General features: G+C 44.4%; 1 protein-coding gene and 1 long non-coding RNA gene across 2 annotated transcripts; both read left to right on the top strand.

The window, feature by feature from the left end:
- Positions 1-8,555: 8,555 nt before the first annotated feature.
- Positions 8,556-11,396, top strand: xbp1 (X-box binding protein 1). Its single transcript, XM_053421160.1, is given in 6 exon segments — positions 8,556-8,926; positions 9,400-9,496; positions 9,813-9,929; positions 10,025-10,105; positions 10,108-10,191; positions 10,311-11,396. Coding segments are annotated over 6 exon segments (1,215 nt in total). The 5' UTR covers positions 8,556-8,702; the 3' UTR covers positions 10,923-11,396.
- A 1,984-nt stretch (positions 11,397-13,380) lies between these two features.
- LOC128438798 (uncharacterized) lies at positions 13,381-18,159 on the top strand. Its single transcript, XR_008338389.1, has 2 exons — positions 13,381-13,574; positions 17,940-18,159. It is a non-coding gene; the product is annotated as an uncharacterized LOC128438798 (long non-coding RNA).
- Positions 18,160-18,474: the final 315 nt, after the last annotated feature.

The raw sequence follows: 18,474 nt of genomic DNA, 5'->3' as shown, positions 1-18,474 counted from the left end.
CCCTGCTCTCAAGGGGGAGATGTTTGGTTTGAGTGCGAGGACATGCTGACACAGTGCAACTCTTTACCACAAGTGCCACCCAGTGGTCGGGTGGCAGTAGGGATGTAAGGATGGGGGGGAGAGAGAAATGTGGTTCACCATGACTGAAAACAGATCGCCTCCCCTCCTGGGTCCCTGTGACGTCTGAGGGACTTATTTTGATTTAGGCTGATTTTGTGGTGGTGGGTGCACACAGACACACACACAGAGACACACACACACAGACAGACACACACACACTGAAACTCACAGTGTAGGATCTAGTTTAAGTGGATATCAAAGGGACTTCAAAGCCAGTAGCCGGTAGACACAAATTCAGTTTCCCAGGAGAATCAGATCTTTGTTTGAAGCGCTGGTTCATCCACTTATTATTTCACTGAGTTGGAATCATTTGACCTTAAGTAGATTTTCAGCTCAGATTGAGAACAAACCTCTAAAGTCCTGTAAGACAAGCATCTTTCTGTTTGCTGTAGTTTTCATGATAAGTTCTTCTTTGACCTTGGAATCAGCAGTTAACGAAATATTTAAGTTTTCAAATATATATTAAAATATATAGAATTTTTTTGACAGAATGAGGCTTTATAATACATTTAATCTAAATGTCAAACTTTGAAGAAAGATCAGTGGTAAATAAAACTACCTCACCTTTTAGAATGAGAGAATATGTTCATCAGCTCTCCACCAGGAGGCAGAAAGGAGCTGATGCTGATGAGCTCACACAAGGATCTCTCAATATGAACCTGAATAAGAAATCAACCGTTACTTTTCATTCATTTTATTCTTTTCACCCAAACTAACTTTTTTTTAGCATTTGAATTCTTTCTGTAATTAAAATAACTTTTTTAAAGTAAGGTTTTCAATTGTTATTTGTAATGAGCTGTTACAGACACTAGGGGGCAGTAAGACACATGGCTTGTGACAGGCTCATCGTTACTCTAATGGGGTCAGGAAAGATTTTATATTATGTCAATACTACTACTACAAATACAAATACTACTACAACTACTACTACAAATACTACTACAACTACTACTACATCTAATACTACTACTACTAATAATAATAATTATTATAATAATAATTCATGCTAAAACACAAAGTGCTTGACATAAAATAAGTTAAAACATGTGTGACATCTATAAGATAAACAAGTGTGATTAGATTAAAGGAAGTGACAGGCACCAACATGACATGTTGTGATGAGTATCCGTTGAATGTGGCTTTGAAGTCTTCCTCTTTGCAGCTGTGTTGCATCAGATCAATGTTGCATCATAATGGCAACACGATGAACTTATTATCATTTCCTGCATATTTGCTGATTGTAAATCACTCTAGTTTGGCACAAAACATTTCTTCTATACATTTTCAATCGTTTTTTTGCCTGAAGTTGGCAATAGTTTATCAGTTGTTATTCCAGTTGGGACACTTAGCTTGAAGGTGCACAAAATAAAAGACAACTAAACAGGACAAAAACATAACACAAAGGTATACATATGTTTGTAAAATGTCTCCTATAGTATAACACACCATCCTGTAACATACTAAACTAGACTCAGTAGAGATGATACATCCTCCAAGGTCCAAAAGTCCTTTACATTAAATGCAGCTGCACATTATTTCACACACTGATACATATCAGCCTTCAGAATATTGTTCAACAAGCTCCACTAATGATTCCCTGTGAATCAAAGTAAGAAGAAGATCTCAAATCCGCTCCCTGATCCAGATCCAAGGTTTAAAGGATTCTCTCCAGACCCATAAAACCTCCTCCCACCAAGTTTCATGGTCGTCCATTTTTCAGTTTTTGCATAATCTTTACAAACCAACCAACAATGGGACAGGGTTGAAAACATTATGTACATATATACAAATGTACAAATATGTTGGTAAAATGTTTCCTATACTATAACATAAACAAAGCAATGCAAAACCATAACAACACATCTTGTTCTTCTCTATGTTTATTTATAGTTAATGATCCATTTGACATGTTTCATTTGACATGGTTTTAATCACTAGAATTAGGACCAACTCATCGAATGAGCACAGCAGCATCAACAGGTCGTGACGCAGCTCCTGCAGCATCTCGCCCTCCTCTCTCCCAACACCACAGTGCTGCTGCTGCTGGCAGAGGGACTTGTTGTTGTTCCTCTCCCAGTACAGTGAGAGCTGCGTAAATGTGGCCCATCCAACAAAAAGAGTGATATGTCAGCTCTCTGCCGGGACAAAGCTCGGCTTATCAGGGCGGTCAAAGTGCTTACAGAGACTCTAAGACAAACACAGAGAGGACAGACAACAAGCACTGTTCCACTGGTCAGGATGTAGGTCAATTGATACCGGAGGACATATTTGGTTCGGTGGTTTTCTTTCCTATGACGTGTCTTGATTAATGGTGGATGTGTCGTTTGCAGCAGAAACTGTGGAATGGATGGTTTCATGTAAAAAGACAAGAGGGATTTCTTTAATCTGACAGCAGGGACATCTGAGCTCCACTGGTGTTTCTCTCATCTTCTTTACTGCCTGATATGTACATGCAAAGAGGTGCACCCCTTATCTCCAGATAGGCTGGAGCGCACGTACGTGCACTCGAACACACTCAGATAAAGAGCCAACCGGTTGAAGACGAGCCGTTGTGGAGAACTCAGAATGGTGTGAGTGAGCCAGGAGATGTGGAGTGAAGTGAAGTGTATGACTGGGCTCTCACCATTGATTGAATGGCCCTCAGTGGAGATGGTTACTCCGCTAACAGCCGTTTAAATTGATTCATGCTGCAACAAATTGTTTTTAAGATAAATTATTGCTGGAAAAACTGTGAAAAAGTTAAGAAATTTCAAAGAAATTCCTGAATCAGCCCCCCCCCCCCCACCATGATCTGGATCTGCACCAATATTCAATGTTTTCTTTCCAGACCCAAACCGCATCATCCCACTGCATCTTGTTGAAATCTGTTTTATATTCATTGTGTAATGTTCATAATAAAAATCATAATAAAAGAAAAACACAAACCGAGGTCGAGCTAATGAGAGACTTGATGAGTAACATGACAAGACTGAACAAAACCAAAACCATTTCCCAGCATAATAATGGTGCAGAGTAAAGGACTTGTAAAAAAGGTGAAGGACAATGACGGGAAAAGTACACACATGTGTTTGTTTTTGTGTTGATGTAGAAATTGCAGAAAACAACAACAAAGAGAAAGAAGGGCCCGAGCAGGAGATAGAGATACAGGGTGTGGGAAGGCTCCAGGCCAAATAAACACCCCAGTGGATCGTGGGTAGGGAGCGAGATGTGCGATCGGGGGGGGGAGGATGGGGAGGAGGTAGAGGCAAACAGACAAACAGACAAACACATCGACCCCCCCCCCCCCTGCAGCTGGCTGCTGTCCCAGGGTGTGACCCCAATCACCTCCATTGTCCATCCGGGCTTTGCCCTGTAACACCACCCATAACACCCGTGCCAACCCCGATGAGCACACACGGGCGTTGCTGTTTACCCAGAATGCCACAGTAGAAACAAAGCCTCTTTAAGGAAATACAGACCGTGTGAGGCAACCAGCGGACTTTAGTTACACATGCACTGGTATTTAGTTCCTGATTGAATCATGATTGCTGCAGCTGAGACGTGCTTTAATCTAATGCTATGTTTTTAATCAAGGTTATAATTAAATGAGATTACTGCAGAGTGCAGGTGATTGATGATGCATGTGAGGAGTAGCAGTTACAGCCAGTAAAGGTGCCGGTGGCCAATATTTGCTTTTGTATTTGGGAGAGAAACGTAAGTACGCTCGGGATTTAGCACTTTAGTCTGAATATCCAAAGGGTGCAGCTCTAATCTGGAGGGCCTGAGTCAATCTAACTACACTGCCCTGGATGATGAAGTGCACAATGTAACACACCCTGAGATGTTCCTCTGCTGCGTCTGGGTTCGGTCCATTTTAAACTGTTGCTTTTGGGATCCACCCTCTTTAATCACAGGCTCCAACTTAGAGCTGCAGGCAGGATCCTCACTTCTGCATTCTAGGATGTGTGTGTGTGTGTGTGTGTGTGTGTGTGTGTGTGTGTGTGTGTGTGTGTGTGTGTGTGTGTCTAAGTACTGGTTAGGCAGAGTCTAGCAGACTATACATAGATTTGCACACAGTCTCTGTCTGAGCACACGAGGAAGATTATCTGAAACCAGTATGTGTAACCATTGATTAAAGGGGAATGCCAGGATGCCAATTGGTCGGGCTACTGTTAACGATGGATCATATTAAAGGGCTGAAACATGGTGGAGCAGTCTCAGACGTCCACAGCAGTTTTATAGTACATGAACTGACACAATGACAACTGGTAAAGCAATATTCAGTTTGCTAACATATGCAAACTGTAACCACCATAAGCTGCCAGACCCAGAATGCATTGTACCAATCAGGGGGACTGCCTGTTGCCACTGTATTTCACTCGATACTAGATATATATACAGAACATGAAATGCAGCATAAATTATCCTTTATAATAAACATTATGTGACTTTAAATCCGGCCTCGGTCTGAGGACCCCGGTGATGGTGGTGAAGCTGGAATAGAATTCTTCCTTCCTTCCCTACACCAACAATAAAAGAGCAGCTGGGGTTCACTTTGAGGCCAGATGCTTAAATACTTAACTTTATTATCCATAACAGAGCTGCTGTCATTCAGCTAATTAGTTGTGCTGCAGCTTTATAACCCTTAAAAAAATCACAAATGACTGGATATACTAAAACTTAAATCAATCCACAAACTACTCAGGCTTCAACGTGTCAGGGAGAAAGAACACAGATTTAGAATCTGGGTCTGAAAAGATATATTCTAATGTCTTGGACCATGGATGTCATCCTAAATTCAAAGGTCTAAGGTGAGGTAAGGTTTGTGAACGGATATTTTGAAGCCTGGAGTTCAGCATCAGCGCCATCTTTGTGTTTTAATACCAGAAGTAACCATTTTTGAGGGGCTGGGGGGTGGAGCCTGACCACCAGCAACCTGCACCCACTGGACGGTACGATCTGTCCATCACACAGTATCCAAACCAATGCATACTGTGCTTTATTACCTTCAATAATTTACTGACGTGATAAATCAAGTGATTTTTCCCATAGAAACTGACTTATCTTTGCAATCAGTGGTGTCGCCCCCTGCTGGTCATTTGAGTGAAAAGAGGTATCGGTCACTTACGCATCAGCTAAACAGCTCGTTAGCTTCGTTTAGAATACAGATTAGAAGCTGTGGGAAATGATCGGCCCTGAGGAGCATTAAACAAAAACATATTAATTTGTCCTTTAGCTCGCTGGCTTATTCGATGACGTTTTTGCGTGTGGTTATTTGCTGACTCTGTTTCTTCTTCTTCGGAACAGTTGGTTTGAATAAATAAGACTTTCCTGGAAGCGCCTAGGCTCTCGTGTGTGTTGTTCCAGGGTGAGTTCAAGTGTGCTCAGCGACTTTTAAACCAGTCAGGCAGCAAAGACTATCCCAGTGTCTTAACTCTCCTCCTGTGACACTTGAATTCAGAGAGCGTTAAGTGTTATTTTTCCGTACATTGTGTTGTTCCACCTGTAAGCACTTTTCCATTAAGCACTTACAGAGCTTAACTCTGAGGTCAAAACCTTATGTTCTTTCAACTACAGGTGGATCATGAGTCTGTAGGGCATTTTATGTGATGTTGAAAAGCACAGGATTTGCATTTTAGCTGAACAAAGGCAGTTATTTGACTTTAAGCCGTCACCCTGCACATGTCCACAGTGACAGAGAAGAACGACTGGAGGAAAAAACCCTCTGGCTGCTCTACAGAGAGTTTTTGAATTCTTTCACGTTGTCAAACCTTTATCCCACAAACTATACGAGAGCTATGCAAATGGGGAGGTCACTTCCCCGACAGCAAATATGACACTTGTCTCGCCGCGACGTGACATCGCCCCCCCCCATGTGACATTCCAAGGCAAAAATAACTTTCTTTCATCATATGGCTAAAGGGTAGAGTGTCTTATAAATGTTTCATTGCCTGTTTGCTGTCTCTCTCTCGAGTGTCATAAAGAAACCTGACATTAGAAAATAGTCATGAGGAAGTGCAGTGGTGCTGGTATTTCCTTTTTTATTGCCGGGCTTGTGGAGACACGAATGCTTCCTGTGTTCATTGGTATCAAAGTGATATGAGTTCTTCAGGAGCGTTAGTTATGACAGGGATTAGAACTGGGTCGTTTCAGAGTTTGACCCTGATAATAAAGGACATCCTGTATTCAAATCCTGTTGCCTCTCTTCAGTACTACACTTCACTGTGACACCGTCGTAAAACCCCCTGCTCTCACTTTCTCAGATGTTGATTCTGCAGCAAAGCTCTGCAAACAGGCCGCTGTTTGTTCTGGCTGCGGTAGTAACTGCTCCTGGGGTGACGGACCACAGGGGGAACATGGTAACAAAGCTGTAAACAACCACGGCGGCCGGAGACCGTGTCTGGATTCCTGTTTGAGGACACAGAGGAGCTGAAGACACAGAGGACACTGGGAACGTGCTCAAAACGTTCACTTCTCAACAGTTTGCGACTGAGGCCTGTTTGCTTTCTGATGACACCTTCACCTGAGACCAAAGAGACAGTTTGTGGACTAAGTCCTCAAGGCAAACACAGTTTTGGTGCGATGGCATACATGTCCATAAACTTATATTGAGGGTCTCATTTCACTACATGTGAGCTGAACCAGTCCCCTGCTGTGTTCAAAGTTCACGTAGGAGTGGTTTATGACTGTTGCTATCTACATATCCACTGGTAATTTGTTATATTGTCCTTAAGTACTTTGACATCAGTATGTTATGTATAATTCTGTGTGGGTCCAATAAACCCTATAGTCTCTTTAAATTTATAATTTTTTCTCCTTATTTCTATAACTATTATTTGTTATTATGTTATTTTATTTTTGTTTAATTCCTTACTGTAAATATTAATACAAAATGAATGAAACTGTATTTTTACCATGTTCAGTGAGTTTTTTTAATAACAATGACAGAAAGAAAATGATAATTTCCATCATATGTGCATCAATGGATCGTTTATAATAATCTGTGATGATGTCAGATGCTCTGTGTTTTGCCCTGATTACTTCTAAAAGGTGTGAAAACATTCTATCAAGAGAAATGGAAATTGAAAGGCCTCATTTGACAAAGGAGAAGCTGTCAAATACTTCATCAACACTCCTTTACAGGAAAAGGGAAATGATCGTTTCAGGGAAAGCTTTCAGAGTTGCCCAGCTGGTTTTGTTTTAGTGTACAGGTACAGTAAGAATGAGGATATAATACTGTAAAAGATCGAGAACAGGGATTATGACATTCCCTCAAAAGAGGTCAAATGTAAAATGTCAAACTTCCCCGGGGCAGTCCCTTAACAAGAAAACATTAAATTCACTACATCCAGATTTTAAGTTGGATCTTCACCTTATAGCACACACTCATGAATATCAGTTTCCTAAACATTTTTTTTTTAAACGCCCAACCTCACAATGTTAAATATTCCTGGATCCACCTGACCCATACTTTATCGTTATAGAAGATGCAGATCTCCCTGAGGTTTCTGTTTAGTGTTTTATTTGATAGTTTGTGAGGTTGGAGGGCACAGAGGTGTCTGCAGGGGGTAAACAACATCATCAAGGACCACAGACATTCACTCTGGTACCATCAGAGGGAACAGGAGCAGGTCTGCACGCTCCACCAGACTTAACATCCGTTTCTACCATCAGGCTCCTAAACTTGCCGTCATGACCAACAAGCCTCTGCACATCTGGTTTCCTGCCGGTTTAAACTTGATTCTGAAATATGTGAAACAACTGATACACACACGGTGCAATAACTATTCACACACACTCCATACAGTTAAAAGTTGTTACTTAATTTGCAACCAGTATCAACCACTGCAGCTTTGAATGTATATCAACTGTTATCTGTCCGACCTGGAACAGGGATCCTCACATGTGACTCTCTCTGAGGTTTCTACTCCCCCCCCCCGATAATAGGGTTTAACTAGATTGATTGATTGAATGTATATAGTTAGTATTGACTTGTGTTTTACTTTATTTTAATTTAACCATTGCACTGCTGAGCTGAGTGGTTTCTTCTTCATTGTGCTGTGTGACCCTGTGTTAACATTACATTACATTACATGTCATTTGGCAGATGCTTTTATCCAAAGCGACGTACAATTAGTTAACTTAGTTAATTTGCAATATGACAAATAAAACTTGAAACTTGATGTTGCACCTATAAGACAAATTGTGATTTGTGAACATTGGCAATGAAAATAAGAAGTTGATTGATGACCTGATGAAGAGAAAAAGGCTCAAGTGAAATATGTGTGAGAGGAAAGTAAACAAACTACAAACAGGTGATGATGGGAAATGAAGTTTACCAGGAACCGAGTGCAACTTTAAATGCAAATTACATCAGCGAGTCGACCAATCACGGGCCGCAACGCTTTGACGTCAGAGCCAGTCGTGTCCAATCAGGCGTGCCCACGATAGTAGAAAACACTCGCTGACGCCCCTCGTTCGGCAGCTGACAGTCACCGGGACCCGAGGATCAACGTACCCGGAGAAAACACACAGGATCCGGCTGAAATTACACCCGGATCACCGGTCACTTCTGAATCCACGCAGCGTCTGTCGGATACATCATGGTGGTCGTGGCAGCGGGGACCGGGGCGACCCACAAAGTGCTCCTCATATCCGGGAAGCCGAGCGGCTCGGCGGTGGGCTACAGCCGGCCCCTGTCCGTCGTCCTCCCGGCGCTCTCCAGCCCGGCGTCGTCGGACTCGGAGTCCAACTCGTCCGCGGGGCCCCCGGTGCGGAAGAGGCAGAGGCTCACCCACCTGAGCCCGGAGGAGAAGGCGCTTCGCAGGTTAGTTTGAGTCCAAAAAACACGCCGTCTTTATCGGTACATATCAGCGGGCAGGACAGCGCCATTGTTCTGGGAATCAGCTCCGGGACACGCCCTAAGATATCGATCCTCTCCGGGGACGATGGGGGTCGAATCCCCCCTTAAAATGAAATCACCGCATATTTGCATTAATATCACCTCATCAACAATGTTACCCGCCTTATCTAATCTGTTAAAAACGGCCTTTGAGTTCGTGTAAATGACCCAATCGTCCGTGTCCCCCGGTCCTTGGACCTTGAGCCCGTGGACCCGCTATCAGAGCTCGGTGGACCGGGTGTACCCGCCCGGCCCCCGCAGCCTCTGAGCGGGGGGGGCCGGGATCTGACTGCCTGCGTGGCACCAACATGGCCGGTGATTGCGCAGCCAAGTCTGAATTTGAATTCCTCTTTCTGGTGTTTCTCTATTAACCCTTCGTCTGTTGTCTTTCTCTGCAGGAAACTGAAGAACAGAGTCGCAGCTCAGACAGCCAGAGACAGGAAAAAGGCCAAGATGGGGGAACTGGAGCAGCAGGTCCTGGAGATGGAGCTGGAGGTGATTATCTTTTACAATCATCTGTAAACAGGAGTTTCACTAGTTTGGTTTCTTGGAACAAAAAGGAAATATCATTTTAATGTGCATGTTTTTGGCATTTTGCCCTTGATTGTGAAAGTATAGACGGGAAATGTAGAGGATATGACACGTAAGCAGGGGATCTTCTCCTCGAGGACATGTATGTGCACGTGGAAAATGTCTTCGGCTGTCTGGTTGTCCCGTGATGGACTTCTCTTTTTCTTCCCCCCCCACCCTACGCCGCAGTTTCCTCTGCAGTTCAGAGTTTTTAAACCTCCTGTTAATTTTCCTCCTGCAGAATCAGAAACTTCACATCGAGAACCGGCTGCTCCGGGAAAAGTCCAGCGGCCTCCTGACAGAAAACGAGGAGCTGAGACAGAGACTTGGGCTGGACACCCTCGACTCCAAAGAAAAGGTGAGATGGAGCCGAGAAGGGGCAGCATGGGGTGGTTCACTTTTAGTTTTTAGAATTTGAAGTGAGCTTAACTTCCTCTCTTCTTCTTGTCCCAGGTTCAGGTACAGTTGTCCACTGTGAACGACACAGGTTTAGGGGTCGGGTCTTCTGAGTCCGCAGCACTCAGGCTACGTGTGCCTCCGCAGCAGGTGCAGGCCCAGCTCTCCCTAAATCTGAAGACTTCACAATGGATACACATGTTCCTGACACTACAGACAATGAGGTGAGTCTCTGACCCCAAAAATGTTTTTAATCCCGTTTCCAAGCTGCTATAGCACCAGTCAGGTCATTGGGTTACCAGGCTAATCTCCTCTTCTTTTTTTTTTCTCCCCCCCCTCTCAGTCTGATTTGCTCATGGGCTTTCTGGACATCCTTGACCCAGAGCTCTTCCTCAAGTCTTGTGAGCAGGAGTGCCAGGAGCCGCAGGTGCTGCTGGTCGGAGGGGGGCACCCAGTACCTGCCGCCTCACCTGCGCCTCTGGGGGCCTCACCAGTTAAGCTGGAGGCCCTTAATGAACTGATCCACTTTGACCACATCTACACCAAGCCCGTGGAGGAGGTGAGCGACGGGCTATGCAACGACTCGGAGAGCGACGAATACGACGACGAAGAGGAGGAGGACGAGGAGGAGAAGATTGATTTCGAACAGGAGGCGGCGTTCCCTGATGTCCAGGTCGTGGTCGAGGAGGAGACGGTTTCCATCAAAGACGAGCCGGAGGAAGTGGTCATCCCGAGCTGTGACGATCACAGTCCGCTGGATGAGTTTTTCTCCACGGCCTCCTCCCCGGCCCTCAGCGGCCTGGACAAGGAGCCCTGCCTCGCGGACACCTACAGTGACTCCGGATACGAAGGTCCCCCGTCCCCTTTCAGCGACATGTCCTCTCCCTTGTGCTCGGAGAGCTCCTGGGAGGACATGTTCGCCAACGAACTCTTCCCCCAACTTATCAGTGTCTGAATCCACCCGTCAGCCCAACAATTTAAAATATACCTGCCTATCGTGTAGTGGTCATCAACTACAGCTAAAGCATCCGAGGCTTCATTGTAACATGGAACGCAGCTCACACATATATCCAGGCTAAAGTTAAGCACATAATCTCCTTGTATTACAGCAGGTCTGTACCACTGATACTGCATTGAATTGTGGGATATGGAGTTTATGACTGCTTAGTTTAGCCTCACTTAATTACCGCAGAGGATCTTAACATTTATTTCAAATCTTGTCACTCAAAGATGAAATGTGGGTGGATTCAGTATTTCTGTAAATTTGTAAGAGGGGGGGGGATGGGGACCGATCATTTAAATATATTATTTATTTGTATACTCAGCTTCGGAGTCATTGTGTTGTCTGCATATAAAAACGCTGTCTTCTAATTTGTTTGCCGCTCTCTTTGTAGTCTAATTACTGCATTAAAAAACTTTTTGCATTGCATCTCGTCTCCTTGTTCCAGTCATTTTTAAGTTTGTTCTCCAATGGGCTCAACAACATGAACATGGCTGAATAATCCAACATATACACGACTGCCTTGTTCTTACAGTTGATATAAATGGAGGGAAAAACTTCTGATAACCAGAATCCATCTTAACACATTATCCCCCAGAAGGTGACAAATCAGGATCTGTGCACCAAATATTGAAAAGTAAAAAGAATCCAAGATTCGCCCCATAAACCACAACTACACCAAAGTTGAAGTTGATTATTCCCAGGCTCCCCCCTCCACCAAGACTGAAGGAAATCTGACAAGTTGTAAAATAAATGCACACAAACATTTAAGTAGAAAAATACCTTGAATGGTAAATATTACCTGAAACTAATACACCAGACTGGATTATGTGAACATTAACCATGCAGCCATATTGAAAACATGTTTTTAATCTAGCTACTGACACTCAACGGCGTCGGGACAAAAACAAACACACACGAGAAACGCCTCCCGAGAATCTGAGTTTTCACCATCAGTCAAATCACTGCCTCATCTCCCAATTTAAATAACGTCAACAAAATTACCAGTTTCCTCCTGATGTGAGAGATATGAGCAGTTTTAAATATTCAAACGACTGTAATTTGAATGTTGAGTGTTCACTAAGCGCTTGGTTCAGTTTGAAGGGTCAAAGGTCAATTTATTAGAAGAGTCTCCCCCAAAACAGGTGAGTATAACATATGTATTTGTGTCTTATTACATCATAACTTTTTAAAAACACCGTCAACTTTCCCTGGTTTGTGATCTGAGCTCGTTCATGTTGTAGTGTTTATTTCCTCTATCGCTCCTCTGCCAGCCCAGCGTTGCCTTTCTGGGAAGGAGGCCTGTTCCTGTTACACAACACCTCCACTGGAACTGGGGAGTTTCCTGGGACTCGAACCTGAGACTGGTCCAGCCTTCAGCTTCCCAACAGAAGTAGGTCAGTGTAAGTATTGTGTGTGTGTTTTGTGAAAAGAGGACAGAGGACGGGGGAGGGGGGATACACCTTTCCCTGGAGGACTGTCCTTTTCATGACAAAGAGGTTTCACTCGGCCTGTTAGAGGAGACAAGTTGCTTTTAAGTTCACAAAGCCGGGATTGGTTCGATCCCCCCCCAGTGGACAAAAGCCCCCCCGAGCTCTTGTCGTCATGAGAGCTGATTAGATCAGGTTTAAGATGCAGCACTGATTAAAGTGGTCTTGACTCAGCAGGGTTTCGTCTTCATGTCTTTTAGCCTCAGGTCCTGGTGACTGGTTACAAACCTCCAGCTTGTTGTGGATATTTTAGTTTTCGGGGGGGGGGGGGGGGGGTGTCACTACAGCAGAAATTATCTAGAAGAGGCTGAAGGGGAATTGTAACTTGACAGATTTGTGTTCCTGTGGTGGGTTGAATGAAACCACAGAAAACTTTGACGTAGTTTCACTTCGGCCGACCTGAAAAACAAGAGAGAAACTTGCAGCTTCCGGTCCCGTAGCGGTGAAACCACAGCAAAGACTCAAACATCCTGACAGCTGTGGAGAACAAAACTGAAAAATATCGGCTGAGGCGGCTCTTTCAATTTCAGGTGGTAGATTCTGGGTTATTTCAGGACAACTGATTCACTTCTGTTTCTGCTCAGCGTGTGTGTGTGTGTGTGTCTCTGTGTGTGTGTTAAATAGTGTGTACTTCAATCCGTACATCCTCTTTGCCGCCATTTCACTTCTACTTCTCACCAAGTTCCTCACAATAAGTGTTTCCTGCTGATACGAGATTAACAGCAAAGTTATTGTACAGTGCTGACGTGAAACCCAGAGGAAATCATCAGAGGGGATTTTACACGTAGTTGCTGATGTTGACAGTGAAGTACCCGAAATATTTCCTCTCTCCTGGAAGGCACCCTGAAGTACTGTTATTTGAAAACAAAAGTGACTCATGCTGAGCCGTGCACCAACAAGACGTCATCTATGGACACCACACGTAAAATAAGGTGAACTTGCACTTTTTTATCCAAAAACATGGCAGGAAAAGATCTGGAGAATGTCCGAAGCAACTGACCTAGACATTCACGTTCTCACATACAGCCTCTCAGGGACATTTCAGGAAAATGCTCTGGACTTTACAGCAGCTAGTGAGTGACAGGTCTTCAAACTGAGCTCCCTACACATTGATCAGGTTGGGAATCGAACTCTTTCCCTTCTCTGCATGTAGGATACTTTTATCTGTGCAGTAGCTTCACTCTCTGCCACTAAATTATAAACAAAAAAACTGAGTGTATGATAATGTCGACGGTGTACAGAAAACTGACCCTGGACCTGCCATAAGCGACCTGGTCATGTACTGACCAGGTCTCTGTGTGAGAGAGCCTAATAACTTTTATTTGAAACCCACTGCAGACAGCTTGGTGCTGGGATCCATCATGAACTGAAGGATGTGGAGGTGCCACAGTGTGGATTTTGTGAAATTCAGTGGTGACAGGAATCTAGAAATGCTCTTCACCATCTTCTCTGTGCTTAAATCATCCGACAGTTATAAGATGTTCTTCTTCAATTTCCAAATCTGACACGTGACATATTTTGTGACCTTAAGACTGTGTTTTTTATCGATCATTGTGGCCTCACACTTCATGAAGACAGGCTCCAGATCAGTATGTTACTGTAAACCAGTGCGACACCAGCGTGGCTGTGGATGTCAAGGTTCAAGCTCAAATTAGAGGCAGATTTGTCACGCTAATATGACACTGTCGTCGCCTATGCATGGATTTGGATAAACCCGACTGCAGGTCTCAGGTTACCACACTCAGCAGTATTATAAAGAGGATTGCCTAACCTACACCAGCAGCTGCCAGTTCAACGCAAATCCAAGGGTTCAGAGCCGGAACCTTCAAGCTGCTCGGACAAACCCTTTGCTCACAACGTACATTTAACATTAAAAAACAAAAAAGGAAAATCTGATGTAACAGAAACAACAAAGTGTTCAACCATCGAACTCATCTTTACGGGTGGGAATCCAGCAGCTGATCAAACAGGACGAAGGGAGTCAGGCCGAACGCAAACAAGAGGTCAAGGCAAAACGTGGCTCATGTGACAGGTTTCTCATGTGGGGGGGGGGGGGGGGGGTACGCTAATAGGGTAGTTGGGTCTGGGGGGTGGGGGGTGGGGGGGTGGAGTTGGGGGTCACAGTTGCATGAGCCTCGAGGACCGAGTGTGTTCGGTCACCTGACCCAAGTGAGGAATGAAAATTACCCCCTTCCCCATGGGGCCCTCTTTATGAAAGGGCTAACGATTGGCTGAGCTGTGAAAGAGGGGGTGGGGTGGTGTGGGGGGGGGGGGGGGGGGGGGGGGGGGGCTAGCCTTGGTATTTAGGACACTTTATGAATGATTCAGAGGTGGAACAGTGAGTCATCATCTCTGTGTTTGCCACAAAACAACATCTGTCCTGACGTCTGCCTGTGTCATGCATGTTAAAGAGACGAAGGTGTGTTTCCACTCTCGGCTTCTCATTGTGACCAACTGGTTTTTCTGGATGTCCGACGTTCCAATGGAGCATTTAACAAGCAGTAGATCATTATACAGGAGAAACAGATACAGATATCCATCAACAGGCTGTTCATCTTCATACGCCTCCACCTCCTCCACCTCCACCTCCTCCTCCTCCTCCTCCTCCTCTTCTTCTTTTCAGGACAACGGAAAGAAAACAACGATCACAAACATCCTGTCGGAATCACGTCAAGCGTTCCTCGGCTGCATCACAACTTTAATGTGTGTGCGAACAAGAGGCGAGCCGTGATGTGATCGGTGACGCACACATGCCGCCGTGTGCCCGAACACACACGCACTCCATCCACAGTCAAGGTGGCGGTGAGAGAGAGAGAGAGAGAGAGAGAGAGAGAGAGAGAGAGAGATGGATATCCTCGGTTCCCACCGGCACCGAAGTGTAGTCCAGAAGTAAAGGTGTACAACAGGAGAGGCCTCTGGGTGTGTTTACAGACAAACAACTAATACATTATTAAAAGTACATCTAGTTTCAAATGTTTAACATCTGGACAGAAGATGTCTGCTACCTACTGGTGATCTACAGATACACACAGACAAAGATGTCCTCTTGAAAAGACGACAACATTCAAGAGCGTTCGGAGAAAAGGAGCCGACGCAGGAGTCAATGTGCTGTAAACATGTTTACTTCAGCTAAATGTTTACGTCATGTTCCTGAACACGTCTCACTTGGACAATGTCCTGCACCGTCCTGAAGAGACAGAAAATGTCTGGCTCATGTCTTAAAACAGCTTTAGTGTATAACCTACATATTAAATCACAAAACCAATCAGTTAAACTTAATTTAGATATCATCTTTCAAACCAAAATGATAAAATCATATTTGTTTGCTCAAATCTCAAAATCATATGGTTCATTAAATATTTTTGAAAATAACATTTCTACAAGTTTAAATCACTTCCGAGTGGGGAAACATGTAAACTATAGTTTTTCCAAAATACTTTATTTGATGAATGGCCAAACTAAATATTCAAAATACACATTAATCCAAATCAAATGAGATCTACTGAGAGCTTGTGTGGCAGCAGGTTACCAGGGGCTTCCTGCGGTGACATTTAATAGGAACAAGTGAACGCAGGCTGCTGGCGTCACACATGACCCAGGGCTCCATTGCCATGGTTTCACATCCTGTACATGTGGCAGGTCGGCGAGAGGCAGCCTGTCGACCGGAGGAGGAACATGAATCACTCGGATTCCTCCTACGTGGCCGATTCTCCCTCAGATCAGAGGGATTTAAAGTGCACGTCCTGAATCATGACCTCGACTCCGCTTTGCAATTTACTGGATCTGCACTTTAATTCAAATTCTGAGGTCTTTACGTTCTGATAAAGTTTCTCTGGGAGTTCAGCGTCAGGACGAAGCAGAACAGCCTCTGGCCTTTGTTCGGCTGGGTCACTGGGTTTAGAGGTAGTTAGTTACACAGTCACAGTGCACAGACAGACAGACGTGCACACACCCACGTGCACACGCTAAGTCCAATAATTCCTCTGTGGAATTACATCTTTCATGTGTTTTCATCAGAACCCCCGACTGCTTGTGAAGCAACAAACAAGCCTGAGCTGTCGCAGCTTGTTCTGTGTGTGTGGTAACGTGGGACGTTCCTGCAGTGACCAGGTGGACGAGTCACAGATCAATAGAGTTACTATCAGGTGGGAACTTTCAACTGTGCAGAGACTGACTGAGAAACAACTGTTCAGATATATAATTATACAGTTTAAAACTCAAGGTCGGCAGCTGCTGCTCAGTGAAGCTGAACTGAAGCTGCTCTCAGACCTGCACTGAACAGATATTCTGTATTTTCCCTGGAGGACGCTCGGCAGCTTCTGAGTGAATATGTCACTTCCTGTCTCTGTCTGTGGTGAACGCCTCTGTGCATGTGTGAAAGGCAAAGTGCCGGTAAAGTCCAGAGCCTGAAGAGTTTATACTAACATCATGTTTAACGTTAGAGGCCAACCAATGAAATTAGGATATAGGGGGGAAACTTGTGAGGAGCAGTTATCTACATAGTATGAATATTGCTGCTCTTTGACAAACTTTTTAAAGAGTCATAAACTATAAAAAGCCATGAAGTCAGTTTAGCTTATCACAGAAATATTGATGCAACTATCGATATGACTTCAAATCCCAGGAGCTGTGATGAGCTCGATATGACGAGCCTCTACACTCGACTTCATTCTGTCCAGTCAGACTGTTCCTGTACCCACAGCCGGTTGTTTCCCCCCCCCCGAGGCCTCTCCTGTGAAACCAGTGTGTACTTCTACACTTCACGTGTATTTGGGTCAGCGGTGGAGAAGAACCTTTCGTCCACAGCTCGTCTGACGAGGTGACAAGTCACTTTGAACTTGGACCTGATGATATTTGTCGCCGTGACATTTAAAAAGTCCAGTTTGTCGTCACCTCTCGTCCCCGGATCGATTTACTGGAAACAACAAGTGTAACGGGGAGAAGTGTGTGAGTGTGTGTGCGTGACCTTGAGGAGAGTGTAGGTGCCCCCCCCCTGCTGTTTGAGTAGCGATAAGAGAGAGAGAGTACATGTGGAACGAGCCAGCTGCGGGGGACTTATCACCGGGACAAAGGGCGAACAGAGGAAACATGCAGGAGCAGGAAAACACAATAAAAGAGCTGATAACGTCTTTAGAGCTTTTTACATTTCAAATTCCAGACACACAACCGTCGCCTCACAACTAACACACAAGACTTAGTCCTGTCTTTCAACAAGAAGAACAAAATGATCATCTGCAGTGTTCTTGCACCGTGAGATCTTATATTTCACAACCTTCCAACGTCTTAGTCTAAAGTTTATTTCACCACAACTCAACGTTTAATTTTTTTTACGTAATAATTTCACAACCTGCAAACACTTCTCTGTTCCTCTTCAGCCAAACTCCCCCCCCCCCCCCCCCCCCGTGGCTGCACGAGCTGCGGCCCGTGAACTGAAGAGCAAATATTGAATTTTCCTGCCGTCGGCTCATTTGTTGTGTTCCAGATGATGTGATGTGTCGGAGAAGAAGACAAAGCTGTGGGATGAAGACACCGACCCGACCTCTTCCTCGTCTGAAACATCTCATCTGATATTAAAACATGTTTTTCTATGTTTCTGCTTGTGATGGTGTTTAACTCTAAAAAGAAAGATTTGACCAAAATGATGCACGGACGCCTTACTTTCCATTAAAGCAACACAATGAAACGTTGTCTGTCTTAAATCAGCTGCTAATGGACAGAATGTGAATCTGTATGTGAGAAGACAAATGTCCGAGTCAGTCGATCTGGACAATCTCCGGAGATGATGTCCCAGTGAGCCCACGTGGATTCACCGGGAGCGAGTGTGTGAATGTTTCTAACACACAAACACACAACACAAAAAGAATACAAATATGTCAGGATGAGAAGAGGAGCCATGCATTTACTAGACAGTGATGAAGATGTCCACTACTACTACTCAACAGTTGGAATTGTTCTTTTTTATTGTGAATCTCTTCACAACTTCTTTATGGAATAATTTGAGGATCCAGTTCAAACTG

The sequence above is a fragment of the Pleuronectes platessa genome, chromosome 4 (assembly GCF_947347685.1).
Source record: "Pleuronectes platessa chromosome 4, fPlePla1.1, whole genome shotgun sequence".
In the NCBI taxonomy this organism is placed as follows: domain Eukaryota; kingdom Metazoa; phylum Chordata; class Actinopteri; order Pleuronectiformes; family Pleuronectidae; genus Pleuronectes; species Pleuronectes platessa.
Note: the sequence above shows the minus strand (reverse complement) of the source record. Positions and strands in the feature narration are given on the sequence as shown.